This window comes from Passer montanus, unplaced genomic scaffold (genome assembly GCF_014805655.1).
Source record: "Passer montanus isolate IOZ18808 unplaced genomic scaffold, ASM1480565v1 scaffold90, whole genome shotgun sequence".
NCBI classification, from domain to species: Eukaryota; Metazoa; Chordata; class Aves; order Passeriformes; family Passeridae; genus Passer; species Passer montanus.
Genome location: NW_024374368.1, coordinates 1,420,448 through 1,444,004, shown reverse-complemented (window position 1 = coordinate 1,444,004; position 23,557 = coordinate 1,420,448). Strand labels below are relative to the sequence as shown.

General features: G+C 35.2%; 1 protein-coding gene across 3 annotated transcripts in view; it reads right to left on the bottom strand.

Moving 5' to 3' along the window:
* Window positions 1-66: 66 nt before the first annotated feature.
* Window positions 67-23,557, bottom strand: part of WWP1 (WW domain containing E3 ubiquitin protein ligase 1) — a 59,445-nt gene continuing 35,954 nt past the window's right edge. For 2 of the 3 annotated variants that reach the window (XM_039695611.1, XM_039695610.1), the window contains exons 8-24: window positions 21,518-21,869; window positions 20,173-20,268; window positions 19,381-19,555; window positions 16,004-16,058; window positions 15,824-15,908; window positions 15,596-15,724; window positions 14,590-14,662; window positions 14,433-14,504; window positions 13,375-13,463; window positions 10,627-10,786; window positions 7,814-7,947; window positions 7,579-7,719; window positions 6,545-6,665; window positions 5,289-5,393; window positions 3,833-3,929; window positions 3,460-3,532; window positions 67-2,240 (exon numbers count right to left, since the gene is read on the bottom strand). In XM_039695611.1, coding sequence (XP_039551545.1) covers window positions 2,141-2,240; window positions 3,460-3,532; window positions 3,833-3,929; window positions 5,289-5,393; window positions 6,545-6,665; window positions 7,579-7,719; window positions 7,814-7,947; window positions 10,627-10,786; window positions 13,375-13,463; window positions 14,433-14,504; window positions 14,590-14,662; window positions 15,596-15,724; window positions 15,824-15,908; window positions 16,004-16,058; window positions 19,381-19,555; window positions 20,173-20,268; window positions 21,518-21,869 — 2,057 coding nt within the window. In that variant the 3' untranslated portion in view covers window positions 67-2,140. The remainder of the gene's footprint in view (window positions 2,241-3,459; window positions 3,533-3,832; window positions 3,930-5,288; window positions 5,394-6,544; window positions 6,666-7,578; window positions 7,720-7,813; window positions 7,948-10,626; window positions 10,787-13,374; window positions 13,464-14,432; window positions 14,505-14,589; window positions 14,663-15,595; window positions 15,725-15,823; window positions 15,909-16,003; window positions 16,059-19,380; window positions 19,556-20,172; window positions 20,269-21,517; window positions 21,870-23,557) is intronic. The other variant, XM_039695612.1, reaches the window with a different exon arrangement.

Genomic DNA, 23,557 nt, shown 5'->3' with positions numbered 1-23,557 from the left:
TACCCCCAGGAAAAACCACTGCAGGTATGAGACAGCTGAAGTTACCAAAACAATAAAACAACTACATTCTTGTGGTGTGCTGTCTTTTTTATTTCGTTCAGTTACTCACAGAATCACAAAATTCAGCAGTTGGTAGTGGGTCACCAAGTCATTCATTAGTGCAAATTCATTAACTGTGACATTTAGCCCTCCTTGTCTTTTAGGCAAGTGACACACACACTCCTGGTGCCTGGCCTTTGACCTTCTTGGTTTCTTTTCTTAAAATTCCTCCATTCTAACAGCATAAGTGATAATTTATGTGGATTTGCACTTCAAATTAATTTAGTGCTATATAAAAATGATTTTGCAAAAGATATTTGGTGGTGTATGAAAAACCCTCAAAGTGGTGGAAATTTTTGAAGCTCTTACAGAAAAGCTCATGTAAGACAGCAGTCTGTTTGAGCCCACTGCACCACTGCTGTGACCAGAGCTCTGTACAGCTACAGCTCCAGGGTGTAAGCTGTGCATATTGAATACAACGCCTTGAGACAATCCAATATGTAGAAAAATAAACTTTTGGCAGAATTCAGCTGCTGCATTGGAAAGATACATGAACAGATATAGCTGTTTTTTTCTGCATGTACACTTTTAACAGTGCAATATGATATGTTAACACAAGTGTGTTGAATCGTATTCTAAAATTATTTTCATGTGTGTACAAAATTCTGTGTAATTTAAATGTAATGGAATTTACAGGTAATATTTAAAGCATATTACAAATGGTGATTTAAAACACAATTTTTACTCTACAATAAGGAAGCACAGTTTGCTAAAGGTAGCATTTAATATAATTCACATGAGTAAGGTGTTAAATTTTAGTATTTTTTTAAACGTGTTTGCAGTTCAGCAAATATATGCCAATAAAATGCCAATAAAACTAATTTTAAAATGTTTTTATATTATTGTGCACTTAGGACAAACCTGATCTACATAAAAGGATGACAGGTTTTAGATGTACTTTATTCAAATACATCTAAATTTCAGTAAGAATTTTAGAGAAATGAGAGTATTTAATACTAAATAATATTTTTATTGGTGCAAAGCTTAAGTAACTTTCATTTTATTTGAGTTTACTAGATCCAGTATCTGAAACTGAACAAGAACACAGAAAGCAGCAAAATTCACATTACCTTTTGTATACCCTTATAGCTCAGTTTACATTAATATAACTCTACAAAGTTATAAAAAGGACATCACAGATTGAAAAGGGAAACCAAACAAAACAAAACCAAATTAAAAAAAAAAAACCTGCAAGACACCAGACCAAGAAGAGAATTTGGGTAATATTTTCTCTTTTATTATTTTTTCTTTGAAGATTACCTAACATCCTCGTGGTAATAACCCAAGGTACTATGTAAACAAATTTCAATGCTGCTCAAATGAATTAAAATACTCTGTTCAGCTCCTGCAGTAAGTCAGAACAGTGGCACCAATTCCTTTCAACATTAAATCACATTCATCTCATTGTACATGACTTGTGCAAGTAGTAAAGGCTTTATTCATGACCTTGGCTACATCAGTAGAGAGGGATATATCAGCTATTTATGTATTTAAAAAAATTAAACTGACAGAAGAACAGATTCTGTCGTCTCAAATACCAGCAGCATCTTTCTACATATTTAGGATACGTTTGGCCTAAGCCTTTAACACCTTTTAGAACAGCCATGCAGTAAAACAAACTTGGAGATGTTTCTTTAGAGAACACTGAGCAGTTTAAACATTTTTTGAATGATAAAGCCAAGATAAAGCAAATCCAGGCCCTTTTGAATGGCTGCAACTTTTCATACACTTAAAGCTCTATAAAACTAGAGCCCATTAGTATATATATTTATATTTTTATATATATATATTTTAAATAAGTCTCTTGTCTGCTTTCAAAATTTATGGAGGGGTTTTTCTGGTCTTTTGAAAGGGCAATAAATAAAAGTAGAAAAGGCTGAACTGTTTTGCATATATTTGTGGAAGAACGGAGAACAATTAAACTTTTAGAGTTCCAGAAAGATCACTGTACAGAACAAAAGCTTATATACAATTAAGTGTGCAATTTTAGTTGGCTGGGCCTTTTATTATTCAAGATATCCTTTTTGACTAGAAGTCACTTCTACTCTTGTCCAAATCCCTCCGTTTCTTCAATGGCAAAGAGCAACTTCTCTTTTAGTTGTTCATAGCTTTTGTACGGTGGCAAATCCAAACGATTAAAACTGAGCAGGAAAAAACAGAATTTTGTTAAGTTTACTTAAATCCCATGTAGAACTCTACAGAATTCCATTGTTATACTAGAAGTTATAAATGTTCTGATCTAACAATTAGAAAAAAAAGAAATATCAATCAGCACAATCTCATTGCCTTGGCATTTCTACAAGAAGGAAAAACAGTCAAAGTTTCAGAGGAATATTTTAGGAAACAAAAAACTATTACCAGATAAAAAACCAGAATGGTGAAAGACTAAAGACTGTCCAAGATACAGGGAACTATAATACTTCAAAAGAATATAATATAAAAACAGGACACAATAATATTTGCTTATAATAGTAATACATAGAAAAGAAAAATTTCAGCATGAAGTTTAATATAATCCTACTTTGATGCATCTCCAAATTTCAACAGCAGCATGAAAAAGCTGAACTTTTCTCCTTCCTACACATGCTTGGAATATAGGTGGGTGTTTTTTCCCTCTAAACTTTGCCCTAAAAGACTTCTGCCAAAACATTTCATTCCATGTCTTCCTCAAAATTATCCTAGACAAGATATATAAACTCTTGCAAACAGCACTCAAACAAACTCCAGCAGAGAAAATGTAAAATAGAGGATACCCTTAAGTAGTTTAAAAGTACGATGAATATTATTGTCACAGGTTGCCAAAGGAAAGTGTGTCCATTTTGCAGTCTATATAAAAAACTGATCTGTGTACCTTATGCACCAGCTCAGTATGCACAGGAATGCCAAGCCAATAATGGCCCATCTGAAGCCTGGTGGGAAAAAGTATCAGCATTCTTGGCTAAGCATCCTTCTTCTGAAGGTTTGCTGTCATTTCTGTCATGCTACTTCTTCTCATTTTATCTTTATACTTTTATATTTTATAATGTTACTGCATAATAACTATGTGCCTACTAATCACATGACTTGTTCAGTTATTTAATATTCTCTAAAATAATTAGGAAAACACCTTTCAGTTCTACGCAAGGATGTTCTTATAATTTTGATACATCTTACATTGACAAACTGTTCAGCACAGTTGCAAAATTTAAGAAGAGGGCAACTAGGAAAGTTTTCAATACTGGCATGTCAGGGCAATCAAATGAAGTTGAAGATAGAGACAGAGAATTGATCCAAATTAAATTTCATTTGATTTGGCCCATGCAAGCCTGGAAGAGATAAACCTGGAAGAGTAAAGGTACAGAAAGTTTACACATTACTCACCAAGTGTGACTTCTTGGTAACCAGGTTTCCTTACCAACTTTTTCAATGCAGAATTTCTGAGGACCATTACTTCCTAGAAAATAAGATTTTGAAAAGTGTAATCTGTTCCTTTTAAGTACCATACATGATATATACATGACATAAGACACAATTCAGACACAGCAGAGTTCATTACTTACATGAACATGCTTCTCACAGAAACAAGCTAATTTCCAAATAGTTTATAAATGTATTCATGGTATTTATGATATAAAAAGCCCTTTAGATCCAAGGTGATGAACATGAAGTTCCTCTTATCTGTACACTTGCAGCATGGTTCATTTGCAAATGAAACAGTGACAATATAAGACAGTTCTGGTCACCTTTTACTTACCCATAAGTTCAGCAAATCCACCCAGTGGTAATCTGCAAGTGCCAGTGACAAACTGCAGAAGTCGCATGCGAACCTCGTTGTCTGTTTCTTTTACAAACTAGGCACAGAAATTCAAATTACTTAATAAGAAGCTTTAACACAGCTGGACAAAACCAAAAACCCCATGAAATGGTTGAAAAAGTATAATTCCATTTGAAAATACACCACCTTGTTTAGTACCTGTTCGCATTTCTTTACTTAAGCAAAATTGGGTGGAGAGAAAAGAACAGTGATTTCATATGCACTGTCAGCCATTAAAATGTGAAGGCTGGGAACAGCAAAGAAGAATCCTTACCTATTGTATTCTACACTAAAATATAAATCATGTCAATGCTTTATACAAAGACTACTGCCATTGTTATTAAACACAGCACTAGTCTAGCCACAGACTCTGGGTATTTCAAGACTTAGAAAAACTTGCATATACATGTTGGTGCTTAAACTTCTGGTTTAGATTCTTTCAGTGCAAAGTATCTTAAAAAGGTTCACCATCGGATCTTATTATATAAATAAGATAGAAAATAACCGCCAGAGAAAGTTTCCCAGAGAAACTTCGTCAAAAGCATCTCTAAAATGGTGGTTTTTCAAAAGATAGGAAGACCCTAGGTCTAACTTCTCTTTAGGAAAATTTGTACAATAGTGCCAGAATAGTATTTGAGGGTTTTCCTTAGCCAACTGCATTAAAATGTGACTAGTGCAGGGCTAGACTGCAACAGTTAATATGACAAATAATCGTAAGTACTAAGTGACATTTTTAGATCACCAAATCAGAATGGTTTGGATTGAGAGGGACCTTAAAGATCATCTAGTTTCAACCCCTCTGTGACAGCAGGCACACTTTCCCCTAGATCAGGTTGCTCAGAGCTCCATGCAGCCTGGCCTTGAACACCTCCAGGGATGGGGCATCCACAGCTTCTCTGGACAATCTATTCCAGTGCCTCATCATCCTCACAGCAAAGAACTTCCTCCTAATATTTAACCTAAAGGTACCCTCTCTTTGAATCCACTTCCTCTTGTACTGTCACTACCTGCTCTAGTAAAAAGTCACTCTCCATCTGTCTTGTAGGCTCCCTTCAGGTACTGCAAAGTGAAGACGTACAGGTGTATTACATATAAGAACATTTAGAAGGTAGATCACTAAGAATAAAATAACCCTCACTGAATAATCAGTAAGGACACGAAATAGAAGAAAATATTCACAAGTCAGCATCCAAATGTAATGTGTGAATCTGTCTGCCATTTCTCACCCTAAAGTATCCTCCCTAAAGACCAGTAATCCTCCTTTCCTTCTCTGAAAAGAAAAAAAGAAAGGAAGCTGTAAGAACCTTCATTTGGACAGCCCTCCACTACACATGCCATTTGTGCTACAGATCAAAACCAAACCTACAGAAGTCAGAAATGTAACTGATTAACATACCTGCCAGAACCATATGATTTGCTTGCTATTCCTCGTGTAATGACGATAAACAGTGTTCCTCTGCCAGTCTGCTAAATCTACTTCTTGCATACCACAGAGCATAACCTAGAAAAGAGAACAATTTCTTCAATTAAACAAAAAAATTAAGAGTATTTTCTATTTTGTATGAGACATGGTAACAAAAATGAAAGTTTCTGCTCTGAAAAAAGGACTGGTAACTTTTTTATTTTACTACACAATTAGATTTTCATTTATGCTAAGTTTACAGTTATCCAAAATTGTGCATGTGTATGAGTGCTCTGAAAGACTGAATATCAGAGACTTGGTGTCTTCCAACTAATAGCTCAGTAATAGAAGCTACTACCTTTTCCATAAGAGGAATTTTTATATTAAGGTGTATATTAGCGTTTCCATTAAATGTTCATATTCCAAAACTACAATGATTAAATTGTTGCTACTACTAATAAAGGAAAAACGTATTACAAACTGTAAGTCTGAAAATTATTCATTACAAGAAGCAATGAAAGCTGAAAGTTCTAAAGGCAAAGCCTTCTATGAAACTCAACACTGAATAAGACTGAGCAAAGTATTTTTTTAGAAAAAAATCCTCCCTACTTAATGTAAGAATCTTTCAGAAAACTGCTCATTAAATACAGGGAAAGTTGTCACATCACACAGAAATAAATGAGCACAGCACTACAGAGCCTTTTGTCCCTACTCCAGATCACAACCCCAAGAGTGAACACAGGCCAGGCTGATTGTTAAGTAAATGTGGAGCATGCAAGCAATCCCTGCTATCAGCCCTTGGGTTGCATACTGAGGATCTGGCAAAGTTCCATTTCATGCCTTGTTGGTTCCTCCAGGCTTTAAATATAAGAACCCCAGAACCTGTCTTAGACAGTGGTATTTGACCCTAAGCGATCACTGTGCACTACAATCAACTTCTGTGTCTGTTACACAGTAATTCAGCCCATCTACCACAGAGGGAAAAGTCTGTGATTCATAGATCCATCAGTGATCTCGTATACTTTCACAGAAACTTCCAAAAATACATTTTAATGATGATTCACTGATTCAAGAACACTGATTCAATTTTTATCATGATTTTATCCCACTGCTCTTAATAAATTCTCCATGTTCCAGAAGCTATCAAATACAGCATGCACAGACGAGAGATTCAAGGTGACCTATCTATTTAATATCTCCATACATATCATCTTTGCAAAAAGTAAAAATGCTGAATAAAAAAAACTCACCTCTAGTTCCTTTTCATCAAAATAATGCAGCCATTGTAGAGGAACTACTTCATTAAAACCATCAAGAAAAGCTTTGGTTTGTTCTCTAACTCCCCGAGAAAATCGCCACTCTGCCATTAGCCTGGGATAGAACAAAACCAAACAGGTATTAAACATCAATTAGCATTCAACATGAAGAAGTTCAAACACATAGGATTGTGTATGTGTTCCCATCACGTAAGAAACCCTCAAGTTTCATTTCTTACACTGTTCAATTCCATTAACTATAAGGAGCCTACTACACTATATTATCACAAATCTTCACATTTAGATAATAATGGAGTAGCAAGATGTAACTTAGATTACCATTCCAGTTAAAAAGAAATATTATTATTAACCTTCATTTATCTATATACTATAGAAACTGTTTCTCTGAGAAACTGAAGACCACTAATTTAAGTGGAAACTTTATGTGCAGCACTGGACATACACTGCATCACAGAAAAAGGGTGTGTGTACATCTGCTTTTGAGATCACTGAATAGACACATCAGAAAAGAGGTTCAGAAAAAGAAGGGCAGATAAAACTAGGAAATAAGCAGAAAAGAGTAGTAGAAAGAGTTTAAAAAACTTGTTGAAATCACAGCATGTTACACACCATTCTGAATTTCAGTTTCCACATTTATAGCAAAGTTCTAAACTATTTTAGGATCTTCTGTCAAATAGACAACTTCCCTCTACCTGGATTTGTTACCTGAAGTTACTGAAAACAAGCTTTCTCATTTCAGTTTCACATGTTCTCTCACTGTACATATAAGAGCCTCACAGGTCATCTTCTCTACACATGGTATCCTTTTGTACCAACCAGTTGTGTATCAAGATAGCAACATGTACCAAGGTACCATTTCAATAACAGTGACAAGAATTACATAGTAACATAGGAAGAAAAAGTAAAGTAACAAAACAAAACCAAACCAACAGAAACCAACATGTCAAAAAAGACTAGAGCAACAGGAGAAATACGGAACACTTTTTTCAGCATCTACACCTTCCTACCCAATATATTCTTCTTTGTTCTCCTCAGTTACCAAGATATTTGAACCTCCTGATTTCAGTTCATGTGAGGTTACTTTCCCTAAGAGCTCCATATCCACACAGAAGTACATTTCCAAGTTACACTCCTCAATGTTATTATCCCTGGATGAAAAGAAAAAAAATTTTGCAATGAATTCTAGGTGAACAAAAAATCCATAATATATCAAACGCACATACAAAAAAATAAACTACAAACCTTATCCAAATTAGGGAGTTGTAAAATTCAGTATCAATAGATTCCAGGTCTTTAATAGTAAGCTTTTTGCTCAGCATTCGTTTGTAGAAAGGCAGAGAAAAACCAGTGTCAATAAATTTCCCATGAAACAATGCCTGTTGAACAGAAAAATATGTTTCGTTTTTATTGAACTACTGAATTATTAAAGTATTTCTGGACTTGAAGTATTTTTTTTCTTTCTCCTTCAAATAATGAAAAGCATTAAATAGCAGTGGCAGCTTTATAAAGTCATATTTATAAAGAACAAAACATTAAATTAAATGGGAAGCAAAAAAATGGACAAAATTTATCCAAGCATATGCTATTACAATTTAGTAATCCTTTGATTAAAAATATAACTTCCCATAAAAGGACTTCATCCCTTCTTCCCTTAGTTATGTGAATAGGCATAACAGCAAAATGTTACTTTATCCTACTTGATCAGAATACTAGATCCTACTTGAGTATTACTGCCATTTTTTACTACATACATACATCCAGCAACATCATCATTTACAGAATGCTACTGCAGCTTGTAGGAAAGAGCTTTGGGAACCACATTTTTTTACAGGTGAGTAACAGAACCGAGGAATTAAGTCCTCCACAAAATTGAAAAAAACCAAACCCAAAACATGGTCACACTTGTCTCACCACACATGCACATAGGGTGTAAGCTGAATAATAATAGTACTGAAGCCCAGCATTACACACATACACACACACACACACAGAGTGTTAACCCCTACACTGACTCAGTGCATCTCAGATATCACAGAACACAACCATAACCATGAAAACCCTTTCTTCCCCTCAGCTTTATCAAGTACACATTCTCCACTAAAACAGCTCTTTAAAAAAAACCATCCTAAACATAGCCCATGTATGGCATTCATTGCTTCTCTTCCCTCTCAGCCGAAATTCTGTGAGCAGAAAAGCCAATTAACAGCCCATTTCCTCTAGGCTCCATCTTTTTTCCCCACCTAATTTCCCCCTTTTAGGCTTAATCTATTTTGCATTTTCTTCTGCTTAAGGAGACCTTGAAGAGGTCCTCTTAAAGGCCTGTATTTATTTGTTTGTTTATGTATACATCTATTTACTTTTAAACTAGTTTATTCTTCTCATAGGAGGGTGACCTGGTAGAAATTCCATGTCAAGTACAGCATCTGGGTATATGATTTCCCGCTTTTGCAAAATTAAGCTTAAAATCACATTATTTGATGTGTATAATAATCTTACATCAAGATATAAAAGTTGCCTCAGCCAACTTAATTTAACAGGTTTTTATTATGAAGCAATATGTGTATTCTTTATGTTTAATCCTGTTTCAGTTGAAAACAATTGTGGCTACTTCAGCACTTAAAATTAAAAATCTCACTACTATTTTAGAACTGTGAGAAGAACAGAAACTGCCACTTCATTTCCCAGTTGCATTATTACCTGAGCTATCTTAAGCCACTAGAGGGTATCCCAGGAAGCACTGTAGAAAGCTCCATCCAGTATAAACCATGAATACTCAAACCTTGCAACAGACCACATCAGGCAGCATTACACAGGTCTCTCTCTTGCCCCGCTTAGAGAATTTAAAATATAAACACATAAATACTTCAGGAAATAAAAGTTAGTCTTTTAATTAATTAATTACTTTAATTAAGTTCTCTACTATGCTCTGTACTGTTATGAAATAGCTTTCCTAAAGCTAACATTTCTTTCAGACAGGATCAAAAATCACCAGCAAAGAAACACTGGCTCTAGCACCTAACTGGCTTTATCACACCTTGCTGCTAAGCGGCCCTGTAACTTGCTGAGGACTCTAAAATAAAGAAAAAAGGTGGCAGCCTACTGAAAGGTAAACCCAATGAGGTAAATTTTCATGACAACACAAAAATTGTGAACTCAGCCATAAAACACTTGAAATCAGAGATGTTATTGTCATAGCTGAATACATTTCTTAAGAAGCACCTGTAAGAAAAGCAGAACTAAGAAACCACCCAAACCTAATTTATTTTAAGCCTGAAAGTATTTTTTCATTTACATTATGCTTGGCTTGTGTTTATTCTAATTTTGTACAAAAAGCCTGAACAACATGAGGCAATAGACCCTTCAGTATGAAAATGCACTTGTATCTCCTCTTTTTGGTTTCACTATTCACCAGGTTGAGGGATGTTGCTGAGGGCTACCTGTAGACACGATGATTATGTGGAAAGATGACTGTATCACTACATGGAGGGAAAGAAATGTGACAGAACAGGAGTCAATATAGAAGACCGACTCAGTGATACCGAAAAAAATGACACAACATGCCTGATCAGCTTGTAGTTTAAGAGAAATCAGATGGCAGAGAATCAGCTTCCTGACAGCTTCTGGTCTCCTCGGTATCTGACTTTTATATACATTTAAATTAAGGCCCAATGCACTTTGCAAAACATTCTAACTCATTTTTTCAAATATCCTCAGGTATACCAGGTCCAACTGAGGAGCCTTTTTCAGAAAATATTTAGTCACATTTTTCAGAGCATCAGTATTCAGACACTCAGACAACAGTTTGCATGAAATACACACATCCAATTGATGAAAATAAAATATTATATCGAATGTCATATGAACTTTGATAACTCTCCCAGGAAACACGAGTGTGCAAGAGACTTAACTCTCAGGGTATTGGCTCAATAAACTTATATGCCTTAATCTTCCATTTCTATAAGATTAATATAACCTTTAATAACTGTACAAACAAATACTGTTCAGGAGTAAATGCGTAGCTACAGCAAATATAAAACCTTAAAAATCTAACCTACCATGGCAATAAAGCGCCCAATGAAACAGAAATATGAAAGATGGTCAGGATTGATTGTTGATGCTGGATTTATCTGCAGGCAATAGTTGCTCTTGCCAGCATATTCAAATAGGCAGTACATAGGGTTCAGTACTTCATGGGAAAGCAAGAAAAACCATTCTCTAAGGAAAAAAAAACATGTATACACATAAAAACCATCAAATACAGATGTTTATCACCATTCCCCCTAGGTAACCAGCAAAATGGTCAAAATATATGCAAACTTTGAAAAATAATATAAACAGTGTTGTATTAGAATCACAGAATAATATATGGTATTATATATTTCTTTAAATATAGAAAATTAATTATCAGAATAAATAATCTTAGAAAATCATGGTTTCCAAAGTTTAGAAATTATAGTTAAGATTTTCATCTTGAAGACACCCTCACAGCACAGGTTTTAGCTGCCTATCAGTAACATTTTTTCTTACAGAGTCCTTGCCTCAACCTGTACACAGCATTTACCCTGCTCATGCCTACTTTACTGTCTACAATTCACATTTTTACTCAAAAAAATCACAGATTGTTCCATGCTTATTATAAATAACTTAGATAAAACAAAACAAAACAAATTGAAACCTCAGCACACCTTATTTGCTATTCCAGTCTGACAGCAAAACACATACTGAGTTACTGTAGTTTAACAAATTACCATGCGTTGGTTAAGCCTACATGACATTACAGTGTAAAAGTATCTTTCTGCTGAGGTTAAATGAATGCATGTTTTTCACCACCTCAATTTTTTTCAACTCAGCTGATCTGAAATAATACTAGAATCTGGTATTCAGTGTTCAGATAGGTGATTTTGATAATATTTCTTTCTTTATAATATTTGCATATAGTATTTACAGCGACAGTCATACATACTCAGGGGCTTTTGTCTCAGGCAATAAATGTTTGGTACTAAACAAGCAGGCCTAGAGATAAGCCATAAAAACAGCTGAAAGTCTGTCCCATAATAACTGTAGGGACTGAATTCCATTCTGACTGCCTTCCAGCTGTCATAGTTAAGAGGCATCTCTTCTATCCTTATATTTACCCAAGATCAAGGAATAGAAATGAGGTTTGCTGGCATATTTCTCCTAACAGTGCCATGAAACTCAAGTCATGGATCATGAGTCGCTATGATACACTTCCAACCCAAAGGCCAAGTAGAAAGAGTAAACAGAGAAAGGCAGCCAGGATCCAATAACCCTAACAGGGCTCTGTGTATCTTCCAGTAAGCATGAGAATGTTGTACAGCATTCTCGGCAAGTTTCATACTGAGACAATTACATTAACTACACAGAAACATCAAATTTAATAGGCATTTAAATGAGAACAAGTCAGATAACAAGGGAGGAATAAACTAAATCAGACAGTAACAAGCAGTTGCAGAAGCAATGAATTTTTCATATCAACAGCTAAAAATTTGCCACAGGACATAATGTCAGATTGGTCCTGTTACATGCAAGGTAAAAATCTGACAGGAACAGTGAGTTTAGTTCGCTGAGAGACAGCTGATCTATATTTGTATTAATGCTGTATTTCATTAGTCAGTACATGAACATTTATTTAGTGTCACTGAAGAACTCTCAGCTCAAGTTACAATGAGATCCTGGCTGGTTCTCAGTTTCACATAAAAAATCTTGGACAAGACTTAAATAACTATGAAACTACATTGCTTATATAGTTTTTATTTATTCTCTACTTTCTTTGATTCAGGTGAATTATTCTAACATCTTCTCTGTGGAAAGATCTATGGACTATTCTGGTTCCCATCCTAAACCTATGGCACTCACAACAGGGACCCTAACCAAACAAAGCCCATGCAAAGCAAAATTTGAATTCCTTCCTGAAATCACTCCCAAAAATCTATGTGATACTGGGTAATCAGAAGTGGAACACCATGTACCCAAAAGAAGTTTAACCTTCAGAGGCAAGCTTCCTTGCTTATAAATACTACACATTTTCACTGAATTCAGTTTTAATGCATAAAACCAGAACAAAACCAAACCAGAACATTTTTACATATTAAAAATAAAAACCAACAAAATAACCTAACCAGAAAAGTTCTATCACCTATGACCTTTCCCAATTCCCTGGATGTACACTAATACTGAAATTTTATTCCTAGCAATAACATTTCATTGAAGTAACTGGCAGCAGTAATCAGTGGTTGTACTTTCTGTGGTCAAGAAATGAAATCTTGTCTATTGTTTTCCTGTTATCAGATTTTTCCCCTCTGAGTTCCACTTCAGATTCTAGAAAAACCTATCATCCAGCTGTTTCACATTCCTGTGGAGCCAACATAGTCTGTCAGTTGTTCCTTCATGCCTGCACTACTCTCCTTTTGTTTATTTCCTTTCTGTTCTTATCAGTCCCAATCTGGTGTTCGCTTGCCATTTTTCCAAATAAGCAGAACACTTTATTTTCCCACAGTTCCCCCTTCTAGGAAAATTGGACTTTCTGATAGAAAGTTTATGAAATAACTCAGAGCAAATATTTCATTCCAATTTAAATATCACTCTTTGTCAAAGAACTGAAAAACTGAGACCATAGTTTTACCAATGTGAAGTTATAACCTGTGACAATAGCCAGTGCTGCCAGTTCCACCTCCTTAATACATTTAGGGGGCCTAAAAAGGTGCCTAGGGTCAGACTGCAAGAGAAATCAAGGCTAGAGTGCTATTACAAAAATAAAAACAACTTAAGAAAATTTATTTTACCTTGCCAAGCCACCATAATCCAATCCTTCTTCTCCTCTAAATATAACATATAATCTTCTCCTCAAATCATAGGGCTTTAGTGCCATAATCTATTAATAAATAAATTAATGTTATAAAGTATGCATCGTTACCACATCACTCATTCAGCTTTAATTAATGTTGATACATAAATTGTATATATGTCAAATGTTACATAAATCTGAAAAGCAAGTAGACCATCTCATGGAACAAGCAATCAATGAACTACACACAAAAATACCAACTTGGACTTAAAATCCTCAAGCAGCAGACTGTTTGCAAGTGGAAGGAATATCTGGAAAGTAATGCTGTATGGGTACCCTGTTCTTACATTTTTCCTAAGGGAGTCATTATTTAAGGAAAACAGGTGAAAAGGCACTTCATCTGATATATATGATTTTTGGTTTTAGGGAAATCACTTAAAATAAGTAATTTAATTCAGACTAAGTTCAATATACTTTCATTTATAATATACTTTTTACTTATAGAGAATCCCTGCCTAGAGGTCTGTGGTGACAGCAGCAAGATTTTTCATCATTCATTCGCTACAGACTGTGAGAGCTCAAGGACTGTACGCTTCAATTACACATTTAATCTTTGAAGGACCAAGCAGTTTTAACTGGAGAAAACAACGTATTGTAAGGTATTTAAACATCAGAAAAGCAAATCCAATGTGGCTGATGCCACAGTAGGTTAAGCTATGGAACTCCACCACAGGAGGCTGAAGATGCAAAAAGTTCACAAGGAGAGCACAGACAAGATCATAGAAGAGAAATCCCTTGAAGATTATTAAAATACTCAGAAACCACTTCAAGCTCAAGAAGCATTTCAATTGCATATAGCTGGAAAATGAAAGATCACATGGTAAAAGTATTATATACAATACTTCTTTTCTTACAGTCTTCCCGAAGAAACCCCCACTAGCTAATACCAGAGGAAGATTACTGTGCCCGAAGGACCATTAGTCTGAACTAGCTAGGGCCATTTTTGTTCTTCTGCTTTGTCTTGACAAACAAACACAACAATTTTTGCAGGCTTACTTGCTGGAAGGAATCCTCAAACAAAGTCTGTCTGGATACATTGATTTTCACGTGACTTGGCAGTGCATTGGACTGTAATCATAAGGCAATAACATTAAAAGGTAGCACATACATTTGTAAAAACTCATATAGTTTCAATAAATAAATAAATCAGTACCTGACACAAGTAACGGAAATGAGCAAGTTTCCACCTAAAGCTACGCTCATAAGCAATCTGTGGCCCTTTATTTCTGTAAGGAAACATATTTGCGATACATTAAGCATGCAGACATCAATTCAATGTTAAACAACAGCATGAAGATCTCAAAAATACACAAAAATTGTTATTGTAAGATATGATCAACTGCAGCTGGTGGTTTGGAATGCCAGTCTTCCTTTGCACCATCCCTTGCCCCTTTTTTTTTTTTTTTTTTGCAAGTCAATTTACCAAATTTGACAGAAAGACAAAAGATCAAGATGGTATCAAATCCCTATGAAATGTGTAAAAACTACAAGTGACATAAAGGAGAGACGTCTAATTTACCATCTTCCCTGAAAGAGACTGCTAAGTCAGTCTTTATAAATTCAGCTGCTTCTGGAACTATGAAGGACATTCTAGTGCAACATTCTACAGGCTTGTTGAATCATAAGTCATCACTATGTTGACAGAAGTAAATCCTACCCCATATAAAAGACATTAAGAAAGCTACTCTAGTTTGGGTCAATGCTTCTAATCAAAAGATTTAAAAGAAGATTTGCATGTAAACTTTTTCAGAAGTATTTAGAACAACTTGGTTTAGACATTACTGTTGGTAGAGTGTTTATCATTATAAGCAATACTCTTAATGACCATTTGCTGTTACTTTAAAAATGCAACTATTAGTTACATTATTTCTTTATTCACATTAACCTCATTGCCCCTCCCTATTTATAAAATTATCACAATCTTGGTATTTCAAAAGTATATAAAGACTCCTGAACATCAGAGCAGTACAGCAAAATGTGTCATAGATAAAAGTCACAAATAAAATTTTAAAATATATTAAACTTATAATATAAAAACTTGTTCATACTTTAGTGTGCAATTCCAGTTAAAAGTGTAGATCATTTTATAGTATGAGAAAACTTCAATATTTAATTATAAAAAGTTAAAACATTAAAAATATATTTAATTTCTCACTTACACAGAAGATTTCCCAGTACGAGGATCATTGAAGGTGGTGGTTCTCGTATTGTGATCAACAAAGTATCTGACACCTTCCCTGGTATATCTGATTTCCCAGCCCTCTGGAAGAGGGTCCTCATTTTGTAAACTGCAAAAGAAATTGCAAGCAGTGCTTTTTCCCCCATATCATGATATAAAAGAATTAAGCAAGATCTTTTGTATCTGCACAGTCATTATACACACCTACCCTTGAGTTCGAGGGTCCTCCCACTGTGTTGTCTTTGTGTTATGATTTACAAAATACACCCTATCATTTGAATCCACTCTTCTTTCTAAGGGAAAAAAAAGAAAAAAATCCATTATACAACAACTGCATTCCAAATTTCTGTAACTGCCACTTCCTGAAATCCACAGCTAATTAACTTACCCCAGCCTGGTGGTAAAGGCCCAAGTGGATCATTTTCTGCTGACAACATCGAAGCCTATTTAAAAACAAGAGGACTTTCAGTTAGGCCAAATATTATTCATATTATTTTCTCAGTGTGTTCTAAGATTACCACTAGTTCTGAAGACTATTCATTCTGCAAAAAAACCCCATCATGCCATTTTTAATCTGGTTTTGCAAAGAAACTTAGATTATATAAGATACGCTTTCCACACTTGTTTTCAATGCAATGTACCCTCCCTTTCCCTTCCTACAGCAAACTTGAGTGTTCATACAAAGAGGTGCAGTTCATACAAGTTTTGAGGAAGCATGGATCAGCAGATAAGCACTAAGTTCTTGCTTAGGAACACGTTTTACCATAATAAACATTTCCAAGCACAGTCACTACTGCCAACATAGGGGGTTTTACTTCCTCAATACACAATAATTTCCCTGGATGTTTGACTATTTTCAAACACTGTCATTTTTTTTAAATGCAGCTGCATTCTTATGTGGATGGATAAAATTATATCAACATACAGTAAGGTTAGAAGAGGAAAAAAACGAGATTACATTATTATGTAAACACATGCTAAGCTCATAATGTACACATATCTTGCACAAAAATACAAAGCATGGAAAATATAAATATAAAGGCAGAATATAAGCATGGAAAATATAAATATAAAAGGCAGAAATCCCACAGACTATAGGATCCATGCTCTGACTTACAACTAGAAGCATCCACCCCTAGAAATTTGTGGGCACTAACTTTTAGTGTGTGAAGAAGGGAATTTTGATATAGGGGAACCAAGATGTGTTTTCCGAAGAGTGTCTTAGGAACTAATACTGCTTTGTATAGCATTTGCAATACAAAAATATCAAATGAGAGTTTACAGGAGCAAGTTCAGGCAAAACAAATCTATGATATTTTTTCTCTGAAGGAGAAATAGATCAAGGATCAGAAGGAAATGCATTAGCTACATTCAATATCAAGCTGTGTAGCTGCTCCAGTCACCAGCTACTACACGTGAACAGAGATTTTACCATTATTTCAGCAGCAAATGCAGTTAGTCTTTTCTGCTTTAGGAGACCACACAATCACAATAATCCTCTAACCAAAGACTTCTCTGTGGTGACTGTAAAAGAATAGTGCATGAAGGGAAAAAGCTGCCTGCCAAAGAACTGAATGGTGGCACAGTTCAGATATTTCCGACCTTCTTAATGGGTCTGAGGATTTGTGTGTGGCTCCTGGCCACACAGAGCTGTATATTTAACAGAACACACTGATCTTTACCGGGCAGATTCACTTCCAAAACAACTACAATAAATTAATCCAGGTAAAAATGAAAGTCATTAAAATAACTGTATCCCATTACTTTCGTTCTTTACATAGTTTAGCTATGACCACTCAAGGTAATTGAAACATTCTCTAACTGAAGTATTCATCTACTTTTTCCCAAAAAAAAATAAAATACAGTCTCACTCAAACTGCTATATAGGCAGAGTCCTGGTATGTCACCGAAGAATGAAAAGGTAGCTATAGTTTGACCTTAACTATTCTAGAAGAAAAGTATACAGAAGCACACTGAAGTAAAAAATAAAAACACCACTCTTTCTTCAATAACATTTCAATTTTACCCCTCAATAAACTGTGAGTTCTACCTGTGCAACAGGTACAATAGTTAGAAAACAGAATTCTAAAGAGATGCAAGCAGACAAGTTTTCTTTTCTCTTCCTTCTGGTGTATTCTGTCTCACTAACAAATCCTCATCTATTGATTCTAAGGTCAGATAAGACATTTTAAGGAGCAGGTCTGTGGTTTTCAGTAAGGGTTATCCTTTAAGGAAGGAAGTTGCATAATTTAATTTTAAAATATATTGTTCACTGAAGGATAAATCTAGCAAAAAAAAATCTTGGCATTGGAAAAGTGAGAGTTTTCTCAGATGTATTATGTAACTGATTACCCCTAACTGATGTATTATGTAACTGATCACAGTAGTACACAAGTACACAAAGTTGGCCAAGCAAGAGGTTTTGGCTCAATGTGCTTCAGCTCTGATTCTTGAATTTGGATTAGAAGTTACCAGTGTTTAAATACCTGAAGGAGGGTGCAAAAAGGATGGAGCCAGGCTTTTCTCACTGGTTCACAGTGGCAAGACCAGAGGCAATGGCACATACTGAAACACAGGGGCTTCCCTCTAAACATCAGGAAACACTTTTTATGGGGAGGGTGACCAAGCACTGGCCCAGGTTTCCCAGAGGACTTGTGGAGTCTCCATCCTTGGAGATATGCACAAGAAATCAGTCCTGGATGGCTGGCTCTAGATGGCCTTTCCTGAGGAGGGACATTGGACCAAATAACCTTAAGAGGTTCCTTCTATCCTTGACCATTCTACTTTTCTGTAATTGCATAAAAGAAATTGAATTTGATGCACAGCTCTGGGAGTTCTGAAAATCAGTGGTGATTCATGTTTCTCCTATTGCTAGTGACAAGATATAATGTCTAATTCCATAGTGAGATGTTGAGAATTTTTAAATTTAGTACTGCAGCATCCTTTACTCAGAAGGGTGCGTGAATAAAGCCCATCAAATTTAAACTTAGGTCTGCACGTGCAGAGAGTCCTATTCCAATGAAGCTGGTTTAGACTTGCACTTCAAAGGTTTCAGCTTTAAAACATTCCAGCTTTTCTGCATATCGCTTACAAAGTTTCTGGGATCAGATCATTTTTTTAAGAAGCCAAGCACAATTCTTAAAGTGTTTACAGTGGCAGTGACACACAAGCACCATCATCCTTAACTCTGAAGAAACAACTACTCTACTTATCCAGTCACAGATGGGAAAATCTGACCCAAGAAACATTCTCCATGAAGCTGCTCATATTTTCTTCAGGCAGAAGTTAGCAACCATGTGAGAGAAATGGAAAACCATGTAGGAAATTCCGGAGCTGAGCTAAATGTATAACCTTCAAAGTAAAAGAATTGCCACTTGTATTAGTGAAGAAATTCTAATAATCTAATCAGTTTTTAAGGTTATTTAATGCTCAAAATTACCCCTAACAGCATTTACATTCCTTTTCAATTTAAGGGATAGTTTTAGTTGTATGTATTACTGCTGGCATTAAAAATGTTATGTAAAATGCAGTATACAAAGGAAACAAACTCAGAAGAGAGTAATTTCTGCCTGAAAACACTTTCTGATTTTCATCCAATAAAAGGATGATTTTTAACTTTTTTCAAAATAATCAGAATCTAAATTACTGATGCTAAACGTCTTTTAACACATATGGTTGAATAGTTACAAAATTCCTTTCTTTAAAGTTCAATAGCAAAAAGCATACCTCTACCTCTGTACTGATTTCAAATGTTGCATACGTTACCGAATAGAGGTATCGTTGGTTGAACTGTTGCATAGCTCCCTGCAGTTGATTCCGTTGCGATTGCCATTGCTCAAAGTTCCTCACTGACTCCATCGTTGGTCGCTGCCACGTTGTCGTTCTGGTGTTGTGGTCCACATAGTAAACTCTCCCACGATCGTCAACTCTCCTTTCCCAGCTTTCAAGAAACACAGATGTTAACAGTTCATTCTTTTGGTAGTGTTACTAACCAATTTTCTCTTTATGCCAAATTCCTAGGTGGTACTTAAATGAACTACTGGAGTCACAGGCATGATTTCAATTTCTAAAGGACACAAAAGTACCTCAACTTAATTGGTACATGAACAACCACAATGAGCATACACAGACTTCAAGCAATTGCCTGCTGAGCTCTCTGTCACCTCATTCTTAACTTTACCTGTGACTGCAAGTAATGTTGGCAGACTTCACAGAGAACACTTTGCTGGGAAATCTGAGGTTTGGAACCAGTGCATTACACTTAGTGCTCCCACTTAAATGAAGGCAATCAAATATGCATTATTTCATGCGTAAGTTTTAAAGGAAGAATAAAATATTTTAATAACTGTATTTGAACAAGTGACCAAAACCAGTGACATATCCAGTATCAACATTCGTGTAACAATAGCTGTAATTAATATAATTAAATGAAAGCTAGAATCTCTTAATATATGATACAGAATACAGTTTTGATGAGCTGCTGTTTGTTTCCAGTAACATATAAACAAACAAAAATACAGGAAGTTTATAATATTTAATTCAAAAAGTCTACATTACCCAGGAGGTAAGGGCTGTGGTCTTTCCCATGTTGTAGTTCGTGTGTTGTGATCAACATAATAGGTTCTACCATGAGGATCCTTTCTTTGCTCCCACCTTCAAGACAAAGAGACTTGCACATAAGTGAAGATGCAAATACTTCCTTGGGACTTTCCCGAGACAAAAAAGTACCTTGGCATTGAATAAAAATACCATGGCCCAAAACCCATTCTCGAACATCAAAAACAAATCACACCAGAATACAGATCAATTACTTCCTATTTCAATGATATCACCATAAAGACTTTAAAGGATTTAGCACATAATGAGCATACATCAATATTCACAAGCATTTTTCTATTATATTTAAGTTCAGAACAAAGTCAATTAATTTTGCTTGGATGCTAAAAAAAGCTCACTCCAAAAGTGCTTAGAGAGATGCATTCTTTGCATAAGTTCATCTCTCTCAAAAAATAAGTCTTTACTCTCATTTTGAAGCTCTGTTCCCTATATCCAACAAACAGCATCTTTCAGAGTAAACATGAAGTTTGTGCTATTAGCTCTTTTTTTCTGTGTTTCTATTTCCTGTCCTGGTGAATTCTGTATCTGATATCCCTGGGGATTACTTTGTTTTGCAAAACAATCTTACATTGAAGATGGAGCTAGGCCAACAGCTGAAGTTTCATAATGCTGAGAACTACCACAATGCAATAAAAGTATGTATAAATGTCGAGGAATCCAGGATACATACTAGATGAAAAGATGAAGTGTTTGTCCACAGTTGATATATATTTGTTTTTCTTACATAAACACTTAATTAGTTCCTGAAAATGTAGGCCTGCTACTGGCCTGCTACTACTATAAGACTACTAAGGCAATTTCTAACAATCTAGTAAAATTAAAATATTCCAGCTGTTCTTAGAACATACCTACATACACATCACATCTTATTTTTAACTATAACATTATTGAACTCATTCTTACAGAGCAAGCACCTACAAGCATTTTTAGTCTAGTCATTTTCACTTCTTTGTGCTTTGGTCCCTACTTCTAAGAAACAAAGGAATAATGAATTACAGCCAAAATAAGTTTGAAAATATCAAATGAAAAGACTTCACATCTCTTACATCCAAGAGTTTGTCTTGTTAAGATCACAATACCATCTCAGCAAATCAGTTATCAGTTGTTACTTTCTGGGACAAGACTAGCCAGTTATAGCAGCAGTACAAATCCCATTTTAGATCAAAGAACCCCATCTCAGCCACCTGACCTGCATTTGACAATCCCTGCATAGATTTAAGTTTCTGTTTCTTTATATGCACATTTAGATGACACAAAACGATAGCATTAAAGCAAAACAACATACCCGGGTGGCAAAGGTTCTGTACTGGCAGTACCAGGCTGCTGTCTTACGGGTTCTGCAGACGCACTTGGTGTGGAGGAGGATTCCCTCGGCTTTGCCGCATCTGCTGCTGTGCTGCTTCGAGCATTAGGCTGAGCACACTCTGTTGCAGCTGCAGGTTCTAGTCCAGCAGACACAACAGGTAATGCAGAAGTGTGGCTTTCAGAACAACCAGCTGCTTCTGTTGCTGACTGAGGTTCTGCTGTATCATTAGTGCAATCTGCTGAAGACACAGGAGCTTCGACTGAACCCGTCGGAGCCTCAGAGACAGAGGAACTGCCAGCTTCAGGTGCAGAGGCAGATGACTCACCATTAACTGAGAAATGAGAAATAACATTTGTGTGTCAGAATCTGATGGGATTTACTTTTCAAATAACCAACTTCCAGAGTAAAAGACTTGGAAGGAATGTGTTTAAGTTGCACCTGTATGCCATAAGCAGCACTGTTGGCTAAGATGACAAAAAGTCACAACACACTTGCCTTCAGTTAAAACTTACAGTTTGAAAGCCATTCTCTGGACTTACCTGTTACATAGGGATATATTTATATACAGATATAAATAAAATTATTTATCAGTTTCTCCATGTCTTGGTCAACTCAATGTTGTACCTCAGTCTACATTAGCAAGAAGCACCCATCTGCTTTCTACAAAACTGTACAGCCTTTTTGTAAAACTCTGAACTTATATTCAAGTTCAAAAAAGAATCTTGATCAGTATGACATGAAAACAAGCATTAGAAGATTATGAGATTTGGAAAACTATGAAGCATTTCCTACAGATAATTTATTTTCTTTTTCAGAGCTGAGGTACCAAACCCTACAATTAACTCTACACCTGTGCAACTTGGAAAAAAAATCCCCCTCCAACAGAGGGGGATAAAGAAATAAATAAAATAGATAAAAATATAATCCAATAGATTAGATTAGAAAATAGAAATAAATAAAATATATAAAAATAGAATAAAAACTATTATTGGCTAACACAAACACAGTTTAGAATTACAAAGTAAATCAATTCTATCTTTTATAGAACAATAAAAATGCCATCAAACTGAAGCAAGCACAATCTCATATAAGGTTTAAAGCAGGCATGGATTTAGCAGACTAAGGATGCTAAGAAGGCTTTATTAGTCCCAAGCCCACTTGCAAACAAGACACCAATCATCTGCAGAGCTTAACCGAACAGTCTCTCAGCACATCAAGATCTTGTCTAACTCAGACAAGTGACATCAGCTACAGCAGTCTGTAGGATACCCATTAAAAGTCAAGGCCCTATAAAAAACAGTGCAACATCATTCAGCACTTTCATTTTCTGCACCACTAATTAACATCATACAGTGACAATTCTATTTATACTTAGTAGCTTGTATCTGTTTTAGAGTTGCAGCAATTTTCTATGAACTAAGAATATGCAACACATGCTTCAACCAATTTTCTTACCTTACAGTATATTATCATCTTACCCTGCTAAGGACTGAAACTAATTTAATTCTATACCCTTTACCTTATTGATACAAATTTGCAAAATTTAATCTCACATACTGCCTATAAAATATTGCTGCACTATTTGAAAGAGTTCACTTGTTTAATTCTGTCACCAGAATTTAAATTAGCAAGTCAGTTTCCTTAAAGAATTATCACTGCACCATATGAATTTTCTTAATATGCATAAGCATGATTTTACAGGCAACACATTTTTAAGTTCTACAAAGACACTACTTTTTGAACAAAACTTTTCCAGGGTAACACACACTGCTTCCAGATGGCACAAAATAAATTAACTACATTAAGACATAACAAGATTTTATATTGTTTCAGCATGACATGAAAACTATGAACAATTTTGATCAAGTTTCCTCAAATTTCTGCTTATACTAGCAAAACTTTAATTTACACCAAAAAAAAGCCAACTGAAATTTCAACTTCCATTTTAAAAATTCAACTCATCCACACTGAAGTGTGAATAGAATTGCATAAAAAAGTTAGAAGCAAAATAATGAACAA